Source organism: Narcine bancroftii, chromosome 10 (assembly GCF_036971445.1).
Source record: "Narcine bancroftii isolate sNarBan1 chromosome 10, sNarBan1.hap1, whole genome shotgun sequence".
Lineage (NCBI taxonomy): Eukaryota > Metazoa > Chordata > Chondrichthyes > Torpediniformes > Narcinidae > Narcine > Narcine bancroftii.
Window position 1 is genome coordinate 9,047,392 of NC_091478.1, and position 15,252 is coordinate 9,062,643.

Consider the following 15,252-nt stretch of genomic DNA (forward strand, 5'->3'; position numbering starts at 1 on the left):
AGGTGCCAAGTTGCAAATAGATGCTACTCTTCCCATACTTATCACTGAAGGGAATTCTAACCTAACTCATTAATGGCTGGCTTGAAACCCACAGATCAATAACAGATCAGGTCATCTGTCATTTCCCTCTGGCATGATGCTTGCGCATTACACTTTGAGAGCATCAGTGGGACCCTTATACAGGACACAAATCAACTTTAACAACATTTCCTTTTAAAATTTACATTGATAATTTTACAGTTTAAATCAAGATCCAAGAACAACATTTTCATTTTTTTTTCTTTCCATTCCCTTCTATTTATCTGTCATCTGCTTCTATTCAGCCTTAATACCTATTCAAAGAATGGCATCTCTTCCTCTTGTAACCCATTCCCTACTTTTGAAGACACAACGTCGTACTTCTACAGTTCCTGAAGATGGTGTCTCATTGGCAAACGTGGAAGAGTATAACAAAATTTCAATGGCAAAGATACACCTCAGCAAGCCCCTCAATCCTTTCCAAAAAGACGGAAAGCTAACTATTTCAATTTAATGCAAGTAAATGAATTTATTGAAAACACTGAGCAATATTTTACATAATTTAAAGAGTTTGGAAATCTAACAGGAAATCTAAAGGGCTGTGTATGTTGTCTACATGGATGTTAGTCAGGCCTTTGACAAGGTCCTGTATGGGAGGTTAGTCAGGAAGGTTCAGACGCTGGGTCTTCATGGTGAAGAAGTGGACTGGATTTGAGAATGGCTGGGCTTTTTCCATTGAGGGTGGGTGAGATACAAACCAGAGGACATGGGTTAAGAGTAAAAGGGGAAAGGTTTAGGGGGAAACTTATTTACACAGAGAGTGGTGGGCGTGTGGAATGAACTGTGAGCTGAAGTGGTGAATAGGGGCTCAATTTTGACATTTAAGAATTATATGGACAGGTTCGTGGATAGGAGAAGATAGAGAGTAGTGGTGGATGGTTGCTTCTCAGACTGGAGGCCTGTGACTATTGTTATGCCCCAGGGATCGGTGCCGGGACCCTTGTTGTTTGTCATCTGTATCAATAATCTGGATGATAATGTGGCAGATTGGATCAGCAAGTTTGCAGATGTCACTAAAATTGTGGACAGCGAAGGTTTTCAGAGCTTGTGGAGGGATCTGGACCAGCTAAAAAAAATAGGCTGAAAAATGGCAGATAGAATTTAATGCAGACAAGTGTGAGGTCTTGCATTTTGGAAGAACAAACAAAGAAAGGGCATGCACGGTAAATGGTAGGGAACTGAGGAGTGCAGTTGAACAGAGGGATCTGGGAATGTAGATATACAATTTCCTGAAAGTGGCATCACAGGTGGATAGGGTTGTAAAGAGAGCTTTTGGCAGATTGGCCTTCATAAATGAAAGTACAGGAGTTGGGATGTTATGTTAAAGTTGTATAAGACATTGGTGAGGCCCAATTTGGAGTATTGTGTGCAATTTTGGACACCTAACTACAGGAAATAAGATAAAAAGAGTGCACAGATTTACTGGGACGCTGCCCGGACTTCAGGAGCTGAACTGCAGGGAAAGGTTAAACCTTCCTAAGAAGGGAGATTTGATTGAGGTATTTCAAATTATGAGGGGGATAGACAGAATAAATATACAAAGGCTTTTTTCACTCAGGGTGGGTGAGATACAAACCAGAGAACATGGGTTAAGAGTAAAATGGGAAAAGTTTAGGGGAACATGAGCGGGAGCTTCTTTACACAGAGAGTGGTGAGAATATGGAACAAGCTACCACATGAAGTGGTGAATATGGGCTAAATTTTCACATTTAAAAAGAATTTGGATAGGTACATGGATGGGAGAGGTATGGAGGGCTATGAACTGGGTGCAGGTCAGTGGGACAAGGCAGAAAAAATGGTTTGGCACAGACTAGAAGGGCTGAAGGAGCTTGTTCCTGTGCTGTAATGTTCTATGGTTTTATTAAATTTTAAATTTAGACATACAGCATGATAACTCATGTAATTTGACATTTTATGTCCTTTAGATTCTTTTGAAAATGGAGAATTGGGCATTCAGTATCTGCCGCCTGAACTTGTCTTCACCGATGTGGTGAGGGAATGATTGATAATTCTAATCTGGAACACAGAGACTTCCATCAGAGAATTTAAAAATAATGCATTCACAGCCAACTTTATAGGCATTAGATCATTCTGGCAATAACAATCTGACACAGATCGAGGTGAACAAGAAAGCTGGGGTTCAGAGCAGCTTGCAAAAGTGCAGGAGAGACTCAGTAGGCCATGCAGCATCCACAGAAAGTAAAAGGCAGTTCATCGTCTTCTGCTTGAGCCTTCTTCAGGAGTGGCGAATTAAAAGGTGAGGGGGTTTGGGGTGGGGGGGGGGGAGAGGCGAAGTAGAAGGAACACTGACTAATGGGTAAGTCATAAGTTTCAAGTTTATTGTCATCTGATTGCGTTCTCCGGTCCTCAGGGTGAAACATGCAGATACACAAAACACACATACAGACAAACAATAAATATGCTGGACAACTATTCATATATACAAATAAATAAAGAAATATTGTTTTGTAAATATGAGTTGGTTAGTGTGTGAGCAGTTCATTTGGTCGTTCAATATCCTCACTGAACTTGGGAAAAAACCGTTCCTCAGCTTGGTGGTGTTAACTCTGATACTCCTGTATTTCTTTCTCAACGGCAGCAGCTGAAAGATGCTGTTTGGGGGATGGAGAGGGTCTTCAATGATTTTGCACGCCCTCTTCAGACAACTATCTCGGTAGATCACATTGATGGCCCAGGTGGGGGTGGGGGAGAGACTCCAGTGATCCTCTCTGCCACTCTTATGGTCCTGTGAATCGACCTCCGATCCATTTCTTTGCAGCAACTGGACACACTGCAATGCAGCCGACCAGCATGCTCTTGATAGAGGTCCTGTAGAAGGTTAACGTAATGGTTGCCCGCTTCATTCTTCACAGAAAGGGCAGTTGTGCTGTGTCTTTCTGACAAGTGAGGAGATGTTGAGTGTCCCTGATAGGTCATTATAGGTCCTTGGTGAATTCCAAGGAACTCCAAAGATATTATAGGTGGATACAGTTGGGAAGGCAGCAGAGAAAGAAGCTGAGAAGTGATAAGGGAGAGGGCAGCTCTCTGAAAGAAGAATGAGGGGAAGGGGATGGAGAGCTGGAGGAAGGGAGACAGAGAGAGAATGGCAGGCAGAGAGAGACTGGGGAAAGCGACAACAGATATTGGATGTCTGGTTAGAGGGTGCCATCTGGTTAGAGGGTCCGATCAGGATACAAGGCAACCTGGCAGTACATGAGGCCATAGACAGACATGTCAGTGTGACAATGGAGTATGGAATTAAAATGGTTAGCCACTGGGAGGTCCTGGATGTAGCAGCAGACAGAGCAAAGGTGCTCAACAAAGTAAACTCCCCATCGGCATCCCATCTTCCCGATGTAGAGAAGGCTGCATTGGGAACAGCAGATGCCTTAAATAACCCCTACAGATTCACAAGAAATTGTTGCTTCACTTGGAAGGACAATTTGGAACAAAATTATGTAAAATTGAGTGATTTTTAAAAAAAAAAAGTCAGTGTGGACCATTTAAGAGAAAAAAAAAGGAGTGGGAATTTGTACACAGAGTTAATTTTAATTTATATTTAGAGATACAGCACAATAACTGGTCCTTCCAGCCAATGAGCATGCACTGCCCAAACACACTCATGTGACCGATTAACCTACGAAGCCCATATATCCTAGGAATGTGGGAGGGAACCAAAGCACACAGAGGAAACTTGTGCAGACACATGGAGAAATTATGAACTCCTTATAGACTGTGCCAGATTTGAACCCAGGTCACCGGCACAGTAATAGTGTGTTGTGAACTGCTCTGCTAACTGTGCCAACCTAATGCTGAGTCTATCCCATCAAAACTCACTAAATAGGTTTTACTACTTTAAGTATTGAATGGATTATTTCCATCCAAGCTGTAGAACCCAAGTATCAGGGCATGATTGTGGATAAACATTTTTTCTTGCATAGTACGTTCTCAATTCTCTCTCTTTCTTGATGACATTTAATCTTAGCTACCCAGTGCCCTGCCTTGCATAGGGGTAACATCCAATATTTTTTAAAAAACAGGTCTACATTTCTGTAATACTAACCAGATTACAAGCAAGCAAATAATGTAGCTCACAGAAGATTCACATTTAGACCAAGGAAGAAATCAAACTAAATTAATGCAAAAGTACAAAATATGGGAAGCATTGCGAATCACTACAACTTTACAATCATGTTCCTCACACAATGGATTAGCCAAACCAAAGATTTCTTGTTGGTAATTTTATAGATGAGAGCTCATGAGGGGAATCCGATCTTTCGTCCATTTACACTACAATTTTTAGCCATTCATATTGAACAAGGAAAGCCTCTTACCCTTTGCCAAGAGAAATTAAAATAGGTTTCTCCAGATCCATCAGAACTTGAAAAGCGTCATTCATGTTCTTGTAAGTAAAATATTCTGCAGCATCTCCAATAACAACACAGTTGGGGTTTGACTGGTCAAGCTGGTTAAACTCTGGTCGAAGACCTATAGTCAAATTGAAGCAGAGAGATATATTATGTTAAATCTTTGCCATTTCATCAGGCTAATTTTCAAATATCATAATCGGCCAGCTGTTAAGATGCGTTAACAACACCCTGCACACAGCACATTTGATCTGCTCATGTCGAGAAAGAGATATAGGTGTATCAGAGCCAGGCTGAGGAACAGTATCTTCCCACAGGCAGTGAGAATGAATGACCAAAGGGACTGCTCGCACTAACCATCTGAGACTCTCATAGTCATGAAACAATATTTATTTATATATATTAAATACTTGTCCTGCATATGAATGATTGTCTGTATGCGTGTTATGTCTGGTTGTGTGTCTGCATGTTTTCCACCACGGACCGGGGAATGCTGTTTCTTCGGGTTGTAATTGAACAATCAGATGACACTAAACTTGATTTGAAATGTTGGCGATTCCCTCCTTACAACATCCTTATACATACTCACCCATTACCATTTCCAGCAATAATGATCAAAATCTGTAATAGTGGCTACCAGGTATTTTCTACTGATAAACACACAAAATGTTAAAATACAAAAATTTTGGATATATTTGAAGGAATGAACACATGATACTTTACAATATAATGGCAAAAGGTGAATGTTTTGGTTTTTTAAAGGATGGCAATCTGATGTGTAGCATTAAAAAGTCCAACACTTTCTTTGTCTGTGAAAAGCAGACTGGTTCCTCAACGAATATCTCACAGCTAAGCCAATAATCCAGCAATGCAGTGAGCTGCAATGTAGTTAATTTCCTGATCTTTCCATAGTCTGCTCAAAACACACACCTGGACGATGATAAAATAGCCCCCTCAAGGATGGGTGGAGTTGCAGCATTCAGTAATTTCAGTACCAATTGGGACAAAGCAATTGGTTTCCTTGACAGTATATACTGACCGTGGACTATGGTGTGAGTGCCCATCTCCCGTGGGTCATTTGAAAGACAAAATACTGCTGATTTTGGAAATACAAAATAAAACGAGAAAGTGCTGGAAATAATCAGCAGATTACGCAAGAGATGCTGCCATCCCTGCTGAGTTACTCCAACATTTCAGCAGGTCTGAAATAATTTTTCTAGATAAAAATAATAATGAAATTTTATCAGGTACATATAAATAACTCCCCTTTGCCACTTTGGCTTGGCTTCGCGGACGAAGATTTATGGAGGGGTAAATGTCCACGTCAGCTGCAGGCTCGTTTGTGGCTGACAAGTCCGATGTGGGACAGGCAGACACGGTTGCAGCGGTTGCAGGGGAAAATTGGTGGGTTGGGGTTGGGTGTTGGGTTTTTCCGCCTTTGCCTTTTGTCAGTGAGGTGGGCTCTGCGGTCTTCTTCAAAGGAGGTTGCTGCCCGCCGAACTGTGAGGCGCCAAGATGCGCGGTTTGAGGCGAGATCAGCCCACTGGCGGTGGTCAATGGGGCAGGCACCAAGTGATTTCTTTAGCCACTCCTTGTACCTCTTCTTTGGTGCACCTCTGTCTCAGTGGCCAGTCGAGCATTCGCCATATAACACGATCTTGGGAAGGCGATGGTCCTCCATTCTGGAGACGTGAGCTACCCAGCGCAGTTGGATCTTCAGCAGCGTGGATTCGATGGTGTCGGCCTCTGCCATCTCGAATACTTCGATGTTAGGGATGAAGTCGCTCCAATGAATGTTGAGGATGGAGCGGAGACAACGCTGGTGGAAGCGTTCTAGGAGCCGTAGGTGATGCCGGTAGAGGACCCATGATTCGGAGCCGAACAGGAGTGTGGGTATGACAACGGCTCTGTATACGCTAATCTTTGTGAGATTTTTCAGTTGGTTGTTTTTCCAGACTCTTTTGTGTAGTCTTCCAAAGGCGCTATTTACCTTGGCGAGTCTGTTATCTATCTCGTTGTCGATCCTTGCATCCAATGAAATGGTGCAGCCGAGAAAGGTAAACTGGTTGACCGTTTTGAGTTTTGTGTGCCCGATGGAGATGTGGGGGGGCTGGTAGTCAGGGTGGGGAGCTGGCTGATGGAGGACCTCAGTTTTCTTCAGGCTGACTTCCAGGGCCAACATTTTGGCAGTTTCCGCAAAACAGGACATCAAGCGCTGAAGAGCTGGCTCTGAATGGGCAACGTCTGCAAAGAGTAGTTCACGGACAAGTTGCTCGTGTCTTGGTGTGAGCTAATAACTAAATGTAGCATATATTCCATTAGTTTAATTATATGTGCTGATAAGGTGAATATTCAATGAAATGAAGACCATCAAGAATGAGATGGCAAGGAGAAGAAGAAGAAATAAACTGACCCAGTATGTAAAAGTAGAAGACACAAATTTCTTGTTTATTTTCAGTGTGTGATGACATTGTTTAATGGGTTTAAAGTATCATATAGGTTGAACATTGAGTGGGTGGGGAGGGGGGGGGGTGAAGGAGGGAGGGAAGGGAGGGGGGAAAAGGGGAGAAAATGACACTGTGTATATTCAAGAGGGAAATGTTTGTATGTATTTTGGTTAGTATGGTTCATAGTATGAAAAATAAAAATTTTTTTAAAAAGAGTGAGATGGTACAGGGAATGGACATTTCTGACTAATGGTGAATCAATTTACATACAGTTCTCAGGAACTGAACCTCTATGTAACCTAGGGACTGCCTGTTTTTAATAGCAAAAAATTACTCTCTTTTTTGTTGAGCACCTTCACTTTGAATGCTGCAATAACAGGGACCTCCCTGTGGCCAACCATTTTAATTCCACATCCCATTCCCACACTGACATGTCTATCTATGGCCTCGTGCACTGCCAACCCAAAACTACCCACAATTTGGAAGAACAACACTTAATTCCATCTGAGCACTTTCCAACCAGATGACATTAATATCTGCTTCTCAAGTTTCTTCTTTCACAGAGCTACCCCCCTCCCCCATCACTTATCAAATTTTTTTCTCTTCTGACCTCCACTAATATCTACTTATGATACACATCAGCTATGGCAGTGAGTGCAGGACTTTACAGCCCACAAAGCGAGGGTGAATATAGACAACTGTGATGCTTCACTATGCGATGAGCTGAACACCTTCTACGCCCATTTTGAGAAGAAGCAGCAAAAAGTACCTACTAGAATCCCTGAAAAGGCTGAGGACCCTGTGACATCTGTCTCTGATGGCAACGCCAGAACATCATTCAAGAGGTTGAACCCTCGCAAGGCATCAGGCCTTGACGACGTAATTGGCAAGGTACTGAAAATCTGCACCAACTAACTACAGTGTTCATCGACATTTGTGGCAGTCAGAGGTTTCCACCTGCTTCAAAAGGGCAACAATCATCCTTTTACCCAAAAAGAGTAGTGTGAGCTGCCTTCACAACTACTGCCCAGTAGCACTAACTTCTACTGTGATGAAATGCTTCGAGAGTCTAGTTATGGCCAGAATTAATACATCTCTAAGCAAAGATTTGTACTCACTGCAATTCGCCTATCGTCACAATCGCTCCACAGCAAATGCAAAATCACTCATTCTCCACTCAGCTCTGGATCACCTCAAAAACACCAATTTATTGACTAGAGCTCGGCCTTTATTACCATTAATCCCTCAGTGCTCCTCAAGAACCTACAAACCCTAGGCCTCTGCATGCCCCTCTGGAACTGGATCCTTGACTTTCTCATCGGAAGACCACAGTCAGTACGAATTGGAAACAACATCTCATGGTCACGGATTATCAAAACAGGCACACCCAAAAAAGGATATGTGCTTAGCCCACTGCTCTACATCCATAACTGTGTGGCCAGACACAATTCCAATGCCTACCATCTACAAGTTTACCAATGACACCATAGTTGTTGGCAGAATCACAAACGGAAATGAGGAAGCGTACAGGAGGGAGATAGATCAGCTCGTTGAATGGTGTCACAACTTTGCACTCAAAGTCAGCAAAACCAAGGAGATGATTGTGGAAGAAGTCAGGGGAACACGACCTTGTCCTCATCGAGGGCTCAGTAGTGGAGAGGGTCAAGAACATCAAATTCTTGGAGGTCAACATCTCTGAGGATCTGTCCTGGAGCTTCCTTGTGGATCCAATCACAAAGAAGGCTCGCCAGCAGCTCTACTTTGTGAGATGTCAGAGGAGATTCAGTAGGTCACCGAAGACTCTCATAAACATCTACAGGTGGACCATGGGGAGCATTCTGGCTGGTCGCATCACTGCCTGGTATGGAGGCTCCAACTCTCAGGACAAGAAACTCAAGAGAGTTGTTAACTCAGCCTGTGACATCACAGGCACCAAACTTCACTCCATCCAGGGCATCTACAAGAGGCAGTGTCTTTTAAAAAAAAAAGACCCCCACCACCCATGCCCTCTTCACTCTTCTACCATCGGGGAAAAGGTACAGGAGCCTAAAGATGAGCACTCAGCGGCACAAGGTCAACTTCTTCCCCACCGCCATCAGATTCCTGAATGATCATTGAACCTAAAGACACAGCCTTAATTTTCGTGCACTATTATTTTTTTTTATTGTAATTGTCATAAGAAGGTTATAATATGAATGTTTGCTCTACGATGCTGCCGCAAAACACCGAATTTCATGATTTTTTCCTGACAATATATTCTGATTCTGATGTCCTCTTGCTGTTGGTCTGTGCACCCCCCCTGCCCCTTGCTCCCTCCTCCATCCACCTTTTTATTCAGGTACCTGCCTGCTTTTTGTTCATACCTTGACAAATGGCTCTGGCTTCCTATAGACACAGTGGCCTGCAGAGTTTTTCCAGCACTTTAGAGTATTCTCAATCATTTTAAACCATTTTAAAAGCCTAATAAATGACCATGAATTATGTTGGCACTGAACCACCTTTTGGATATTTAGATAAAATTGTTCTTTTTGACCTTGCATTTACATACAGGATGTATGCAAGAGGAAAAGAAGTGATATTTTAATCATTCAGACCAGTCTTTTTTGTGGTTTATGGTTAGGTTAGTTCATGAGCCTGATACCTGTTAGGGAAAAAATATATTCTTGTATCTAGTGGTGCTGGTCTTCCCAAAGGTAGCAGTGAAGAGTTGTGACCAGAGTGTTCTACGTTCTGCAAATTTTACTCTCAATCAGGGTGGACACCTGGCAGTTATTTAACAGAGAATGTTGTTTTGTAAAAAATGTGTTACTTTTTTAATTAAAAAAAATCATGTTTAAATTTAGACATACAGCATGGTAACAGGCCATTTCAGGCCACAAGCCCATGCTGCCCAATTAACCTACACCCCCAGTACGTTTTGAATGCTGGGAGGAAATAGGAGCCAACGGAGAAAACACACGCAGACACCGGGAGAACGTACAAACTCCTTACAGACAGCATGGGATTCAAACCCTGGTCTGGTCCCAATCACTGGTGTTGTAAAGGAGTTGCGCTAACTGTTCCACTAACCATGCCGCCCTTACAGTTCCACAAATTTTTGTAAAAGCTTTTACAACCTTTCACCAATTAACCAGTCAAAAGACTGTATTCCTTGTTCATCGAGTCAAATTATCAAATTTTCTTTTTTCAATGAGAAGGCCACAAAAAGTAGCATAGTGAAGTCCATCACAGGCTCTGAGTTCCCATCCATTGAAGATAGCTATTTGAGGCACTGCCTCAAGAAGGCAGGCAAAATCATAAAGGCATACCATTACCCTTTTTACTGCTACCTTGGGGAAAAAGATAACAGAAGCTTGAAGACCAGCATCATTAGATACAAGAATAGATTTTTTTTTTCCCCCAACAACTATCAGGCTCTTGAGCTATCCTAACGATAAACTATTCCAGCACCGCAAAAGACCAGAATGTACTATTGAAATGCCACTTTTTAAATTTAAATTTCTTGCACAAAATGTAACAATGAATATTATCTATCCTTTAGATTAGCTGTCTTTTCCATACTGGGGTAATTTGAATACTAACCGTCATGTACAAGGAGATGAGGTCTAAGTCCACGTTCCTTCAGCACTTGGCAAACAGCAGGGGCTGGAGCAATGACTTCATCCACAGTGATATCAAACCCCAGATTTTGCAACTTCTTCACAAACCTTTCCCGGGTAGCTTGTGTTTCATTGGTACAAAAGCGCACCTTTAAATTGGTTTGTTTGAGTCTGTACCAGAACAAAAAGTTTACATTAAAATTTGATGCTTTAAATTAGTATTGCTATTTACAAGAGTTTAAAAGAAATGATGAATAAATTTCAACCAGTGGCAAAAGGTGAGAAAGTTCCTTATACTATAATACATGGTGCGATATTTGATTATTTCCCTAAATTGTTTAGAAAGTACAAGGCTTAATAGCATCAGAAATTCAAAAAGTTGAAACTATACTACCAATTGTGGAAGATCAGCCCTCGATAATTGCAATCAAATACCGTAAAACAACACAATGCATTGCAGTTTCCATATGCAAGACTGTCACCATTCACAAACATTGCTTTAAACAGTATATCAAGGCATAATTATGCTTAATAAATTTTGGCATTGAAAAGTTAACATTGCACATGGTCAAGTTTAAGTTTGCAGAGAGGTTAGTGCAATGCACCAGCAACCCAGGATCAATCTGGCGCTGTCTATAAGGAGTTTGCACATTCTCCCTGTAGCTGCATGGGTATCTTCCAGGTGCTCCAGTTTCCTCTCACCCTTCAAAAATGTATGTGGTTGGAGATTAAAGTTCATAATACTTCTTCAGGCCTGTGTGCGGGAGGGCGGGGGTTTGCGGGCGATCGGGTTGGAGCAGCACAGGCTCATGGGGCAGAAGAACCTTTTACCATGTTGTGTGTATAAAGTTTTAAAAAATTAAGTTTATTAACACATGTACTGAGATGTAGTGACAGGGATCATTTTACAAGCAGACGAATAGACATCTGGTACATAGTATCTCACACTAGTGAATCTTCATCCTGATGGGAGGGAAGTGAAGAGAATGTGGTCGGGATGTGATGAGTTTTTTTAAAAAACATGTTGGTTGCTTTTTCAAGGCAGCAGGATTGTAAATGGAGTTGATGGAAGGGTGGCATGGTGGGGGTGACCTGAGCTACACTCACAACCCATTTCTCTGCAGTCTCTCTGCATGTGAACTTTCATTCCCTTACATTAACACTGGTGAAATAATAAAGTGCAAAATTATTGATTTTGATGCTTTACCTGAATCTGTCTGAATCTTTATTTTCATTTTTATAAAATATTTGAAGATTTAAACATATGCTTTTTGCTACCTGGTGTGGAACCTATGACAATTATTCAAAATATGACTTACTGGAATATCTGAGTTTATAATGCCAAGTGGCCAATAATAACAGACTTGAAGTTAATAAATGAAATGAACATAACTTTTGACAGATACAAGGCATAAAACCTACAAATGCTGGAAATCCAAAATAAAAGAGCTAAAAACAAGTGCTGGAAAGAGTCAGCAGGTCATGCAGCATCTATAAGAAGTAAAGGATAGCCTTGACAAAGGGCTTGGGCTTGAAGTGTGGTGACCCTTTACTTCCTCTAGGTCAGGGGTGTCAAACTCAAATTCACGGAGGGCCAAAATTAAAAACTTGGACTAAGTCGAGGGCCGAACTAAATATTTATTGAAAATTTTCAACAACATCTGCATGTTTTCTCTTCTTTCAACATATGTAATGTTAAACTTTTACTTATTTAAATAAATGTTTAATAATAGTTTTGGATAAACTCTTTCCAGAAGCATTAACAAATGAGAAATAAAATATTCAATAAATAATATTTCTCTATAGAGGATTTGTCAAATGTTGCTAGTATGCTGTCGAATAGTAAAATCTGAGGGCTATTGAGAATGTGGGAGAATAACATGATTCCTGAAACAATCCAATGGGTGACTGATTGTGGGCATGAACTCTAGCAGGGTTATTTGCCATGCCCTTTTTCCATTGGTACAGATATCCTTTGATTTACACACTTTAAGTTTTATGCCTAATGAGCTGTATCCAGGTGCAGGACCATTTTTAACCAGGAATATATTGATCACTGTGACATGAAACTATTGGAAGATCGTTTTATCCTGAGATTAAAGTTCATAATCCTTACTCAGGCCTGTGTGCGGGAGGGCAGGGGTTTGCGGGCGATCGGGTTGGACAACGACAGTGCGGGGGCATCGGCTCTCGCTGCAGGGCGGCATCTCGGCGGATCAGCGGCCCCGTCACCGTGAGTCGGCCTGCGGCAGGGAGGGGGAGTGGGCAACTGTCCTGGCGAGGTCAGGCCCGAGGCCTCCAGTTCCGGGCGCTGGGAAGCGGCCTTGGCTTCCCCTGACACCGGCCAGGCCCCAAAACCAGAGTCCACGGTGAGACCCTTCAACGTAAAGAGGAGGTGGGGGCGATTAGCGGGCTGACGCCAATCCATTCTGGGATTTGTTGTATTACTGTGCATGTGCTATACTGGCGCGGCGGCCAGCGGGCCACCTCTAATACATTTTTGAAATGATCTTGCTGGCCAAATATAATTATATCGCGGGCCAAATTTGGCCCGTGGGCCAGAGTTTGACATGTGTGATCTATGGAAAGAGAATTGGAGTTAAAGTTTCAGGTTAGACTTCCTTCATCGAAACTGGGAAAGAACTGAATGTTCCCGATAGAAGTTTACAAGAGGATGCATAGAATAAAGGAAATGTTTGTGATAGACCAGGTCAATTGAGCTAATGGGAGCACAACATGATGATGTGAAACACAAAATGCTGGAGGAACTCAGCAGGTCAGGCAGTATCCATGGAAGGCAAAAGAGAGTTGACATTTCAGGCTGAAACTTCATCAGGAATTACTAGAAATGGACAGACATTTTTAGTGAGGTTATGCTACCTTTTCAATATTATTTGTTGAAAATTGTAGGATTGTAGGTGATGCACACTAGGTTAAGCTATACTCATGTCTTAGTTATGTTCAGAAAGGGTTGAGAGCAGAGGTCCAGGAAGTAGATACATGGTCAAGGGTTCGGTTATTTATGGCAAAGGTGAAGCTACAATTGAGGAAGAAGGCATGTGTGGAAATCTCATCATCAGGACAAATATAACAAGAGATGGAGGCAATGGCAGAATGGAGTCCATACAAGAGGCGAGGCAAGAGAAAGTATACACAAGATTGCTAGGGGAGTCTGTTGGCTTGTCTGGACTTCTGTGGCTAGCTTATCCTCTATTGCAATGTTGACATTCATTTCCAGAGGAACAGTATGTACAACATGAGCAGGGATGTAACGTTGAGACTCTACAAGGCATTGGTGAGACCTCACGGAATATTTTGCATGGTATTATTTGAGAAAAGGGTTCAGAGAAGATTTACGAGAATGATACCAGGAATATGAGGAACATTTACCAGCTCTTGGACTGTACTCATTGGAAGGATGAGGAAGAACCTCAGAGACATTTTGAAGGCCTGGACAGAGTTGATGTGGCAAGGGTGTTTCCCATGGTAGGAGAGTCTATGACAAGAGGGTACAACTTCAGAATAAAAGGGCATCAATTAAAAACAAAGGTGCAGAAACTTTTCTTTCGTTAGAGGGTCTGAGTCTGTAGAACGTTGCCACAGGTAGCTGTGGAAGTGAGGTCATGGGGTTTATTTAAGACAGGTATTTGATTAGTGAGGGCATCATATTATGTGGTAAAGGCTGAGGAGCGGAGCTGAGTGGGAGGATGGATTAGCTCATCATAGCATGGCAGGACAGACTTGATGGGCAGATGGGTTTACTTCTGCTCTTATATCTTGTGAACTTGTGAAATGGAAACAGAGATCCAGAAAGTGAGGGTGAGGAAAGAGTGGAAACATTATCTTTCACTTCCAATTCAGTGAATTCTGAATGAAGTCCACAATGTTATTGACTAATTACCGTATATCTCTTACCCAGCTATGACAAAAGCCTCCAACTTGAATTGCTAAAGCCTCTTTCACACTGCCAATCCTCCTAGGAAGTGGGTAAACATAATGGGCATGCTCAGGAGCCTTTCCCACTGCACCAGGATTTAACGGTAAATTTGCAACCTGGCGTTTTAAGGGGGGGGGGGGGGTCCCACCTCCAGCTGTGACAATGCGAGAGCAGGCTGTCTTTTCACACTGCCAGAAAACAATTAGTGAGTCAACTCAGCTGAGCTCTGACACGTCCCCCACCAAATGTCAGAGCCTGGTTGAATTCAATTCACTCTGCCAGGTTGGGACATTTCCGGGAACGAACACGCTAAATTATCCGATTAACCCTCATGGAATCAGTGGCATGAAAGGGGCTTTTATCTCTGAGTGTGGGTGCCATCTGACTGGATAGGTCTTTTCAGTACTTATTTCCTACAAATTTCCACTGCGTACTCCATTTGCATTGAAAGCACACTACACATCAGATCAGATACTATTTAATGTCATGTGATAAAACAGAAATGTCATATTACAAAAAAATTGCCTTTAGTCTGCCATAAGGCAGAGAAAGATTCACCATTAGCATTGCCAGGCGCCCCTTACAGTCAGAGAAAGAGAAGCAAAAGAAAGTCCCTCTAGAGTCACCAAGTGTCTGTGGATTCGCCTCCAGTGCTCCTGCAGCCGCACAAACTCCAGTTCAGCTCAAACCCAAGCACAGATCAAACCTTCTGTGCCCAAGGCTCTTCAGGAGCCCTCCTTGACTCAGCATCTTCTTGAATCCTACTTCTGTTAAATGGATCTCATGAGCCAATCTCCAACAGCCTGCATCCTGGTGTGAATCCT

At 42.3% G+C, this 15,252-nt stretch overlaps 1 protein-coding gene across 3 annotated transcripts in view; it reads right to left on the bottom strand.

Annotated features, from left to right (window-relative positions):
- Window positions 1-15,252, bottom strand: part of lhpp (phospholysine phosphohistidine inorganic pyrophosphate phosphatase) — a 95,684-nt gene that overhangs the window by 61,642 nt on the left and 18,790 nt on the right. For all 3 annotated transcript variants that reach the window (XR_011345299.1, XM_069899750.1, XM_069899751.1), the window contains exons 2-3: window positions 10,475-10,662; window positions 4,413-4,566 (exon numbers count right to left, since the gene is read on the bottom strand). Coding sequence is in view for 2 of the 3 variants with exons in the window: in XM_069899750.1 (XP_069755851.1) it covers window positions 4,413-4,566; window positions 10,475-10,662 (342 nt within the window). In the remaining variant the exon portion in view is untranslated. The remainder of the gene's footprint in view (window positions 1-4,412; window positions 4,567-10,474; window positions 10,663-15,252) is intronic.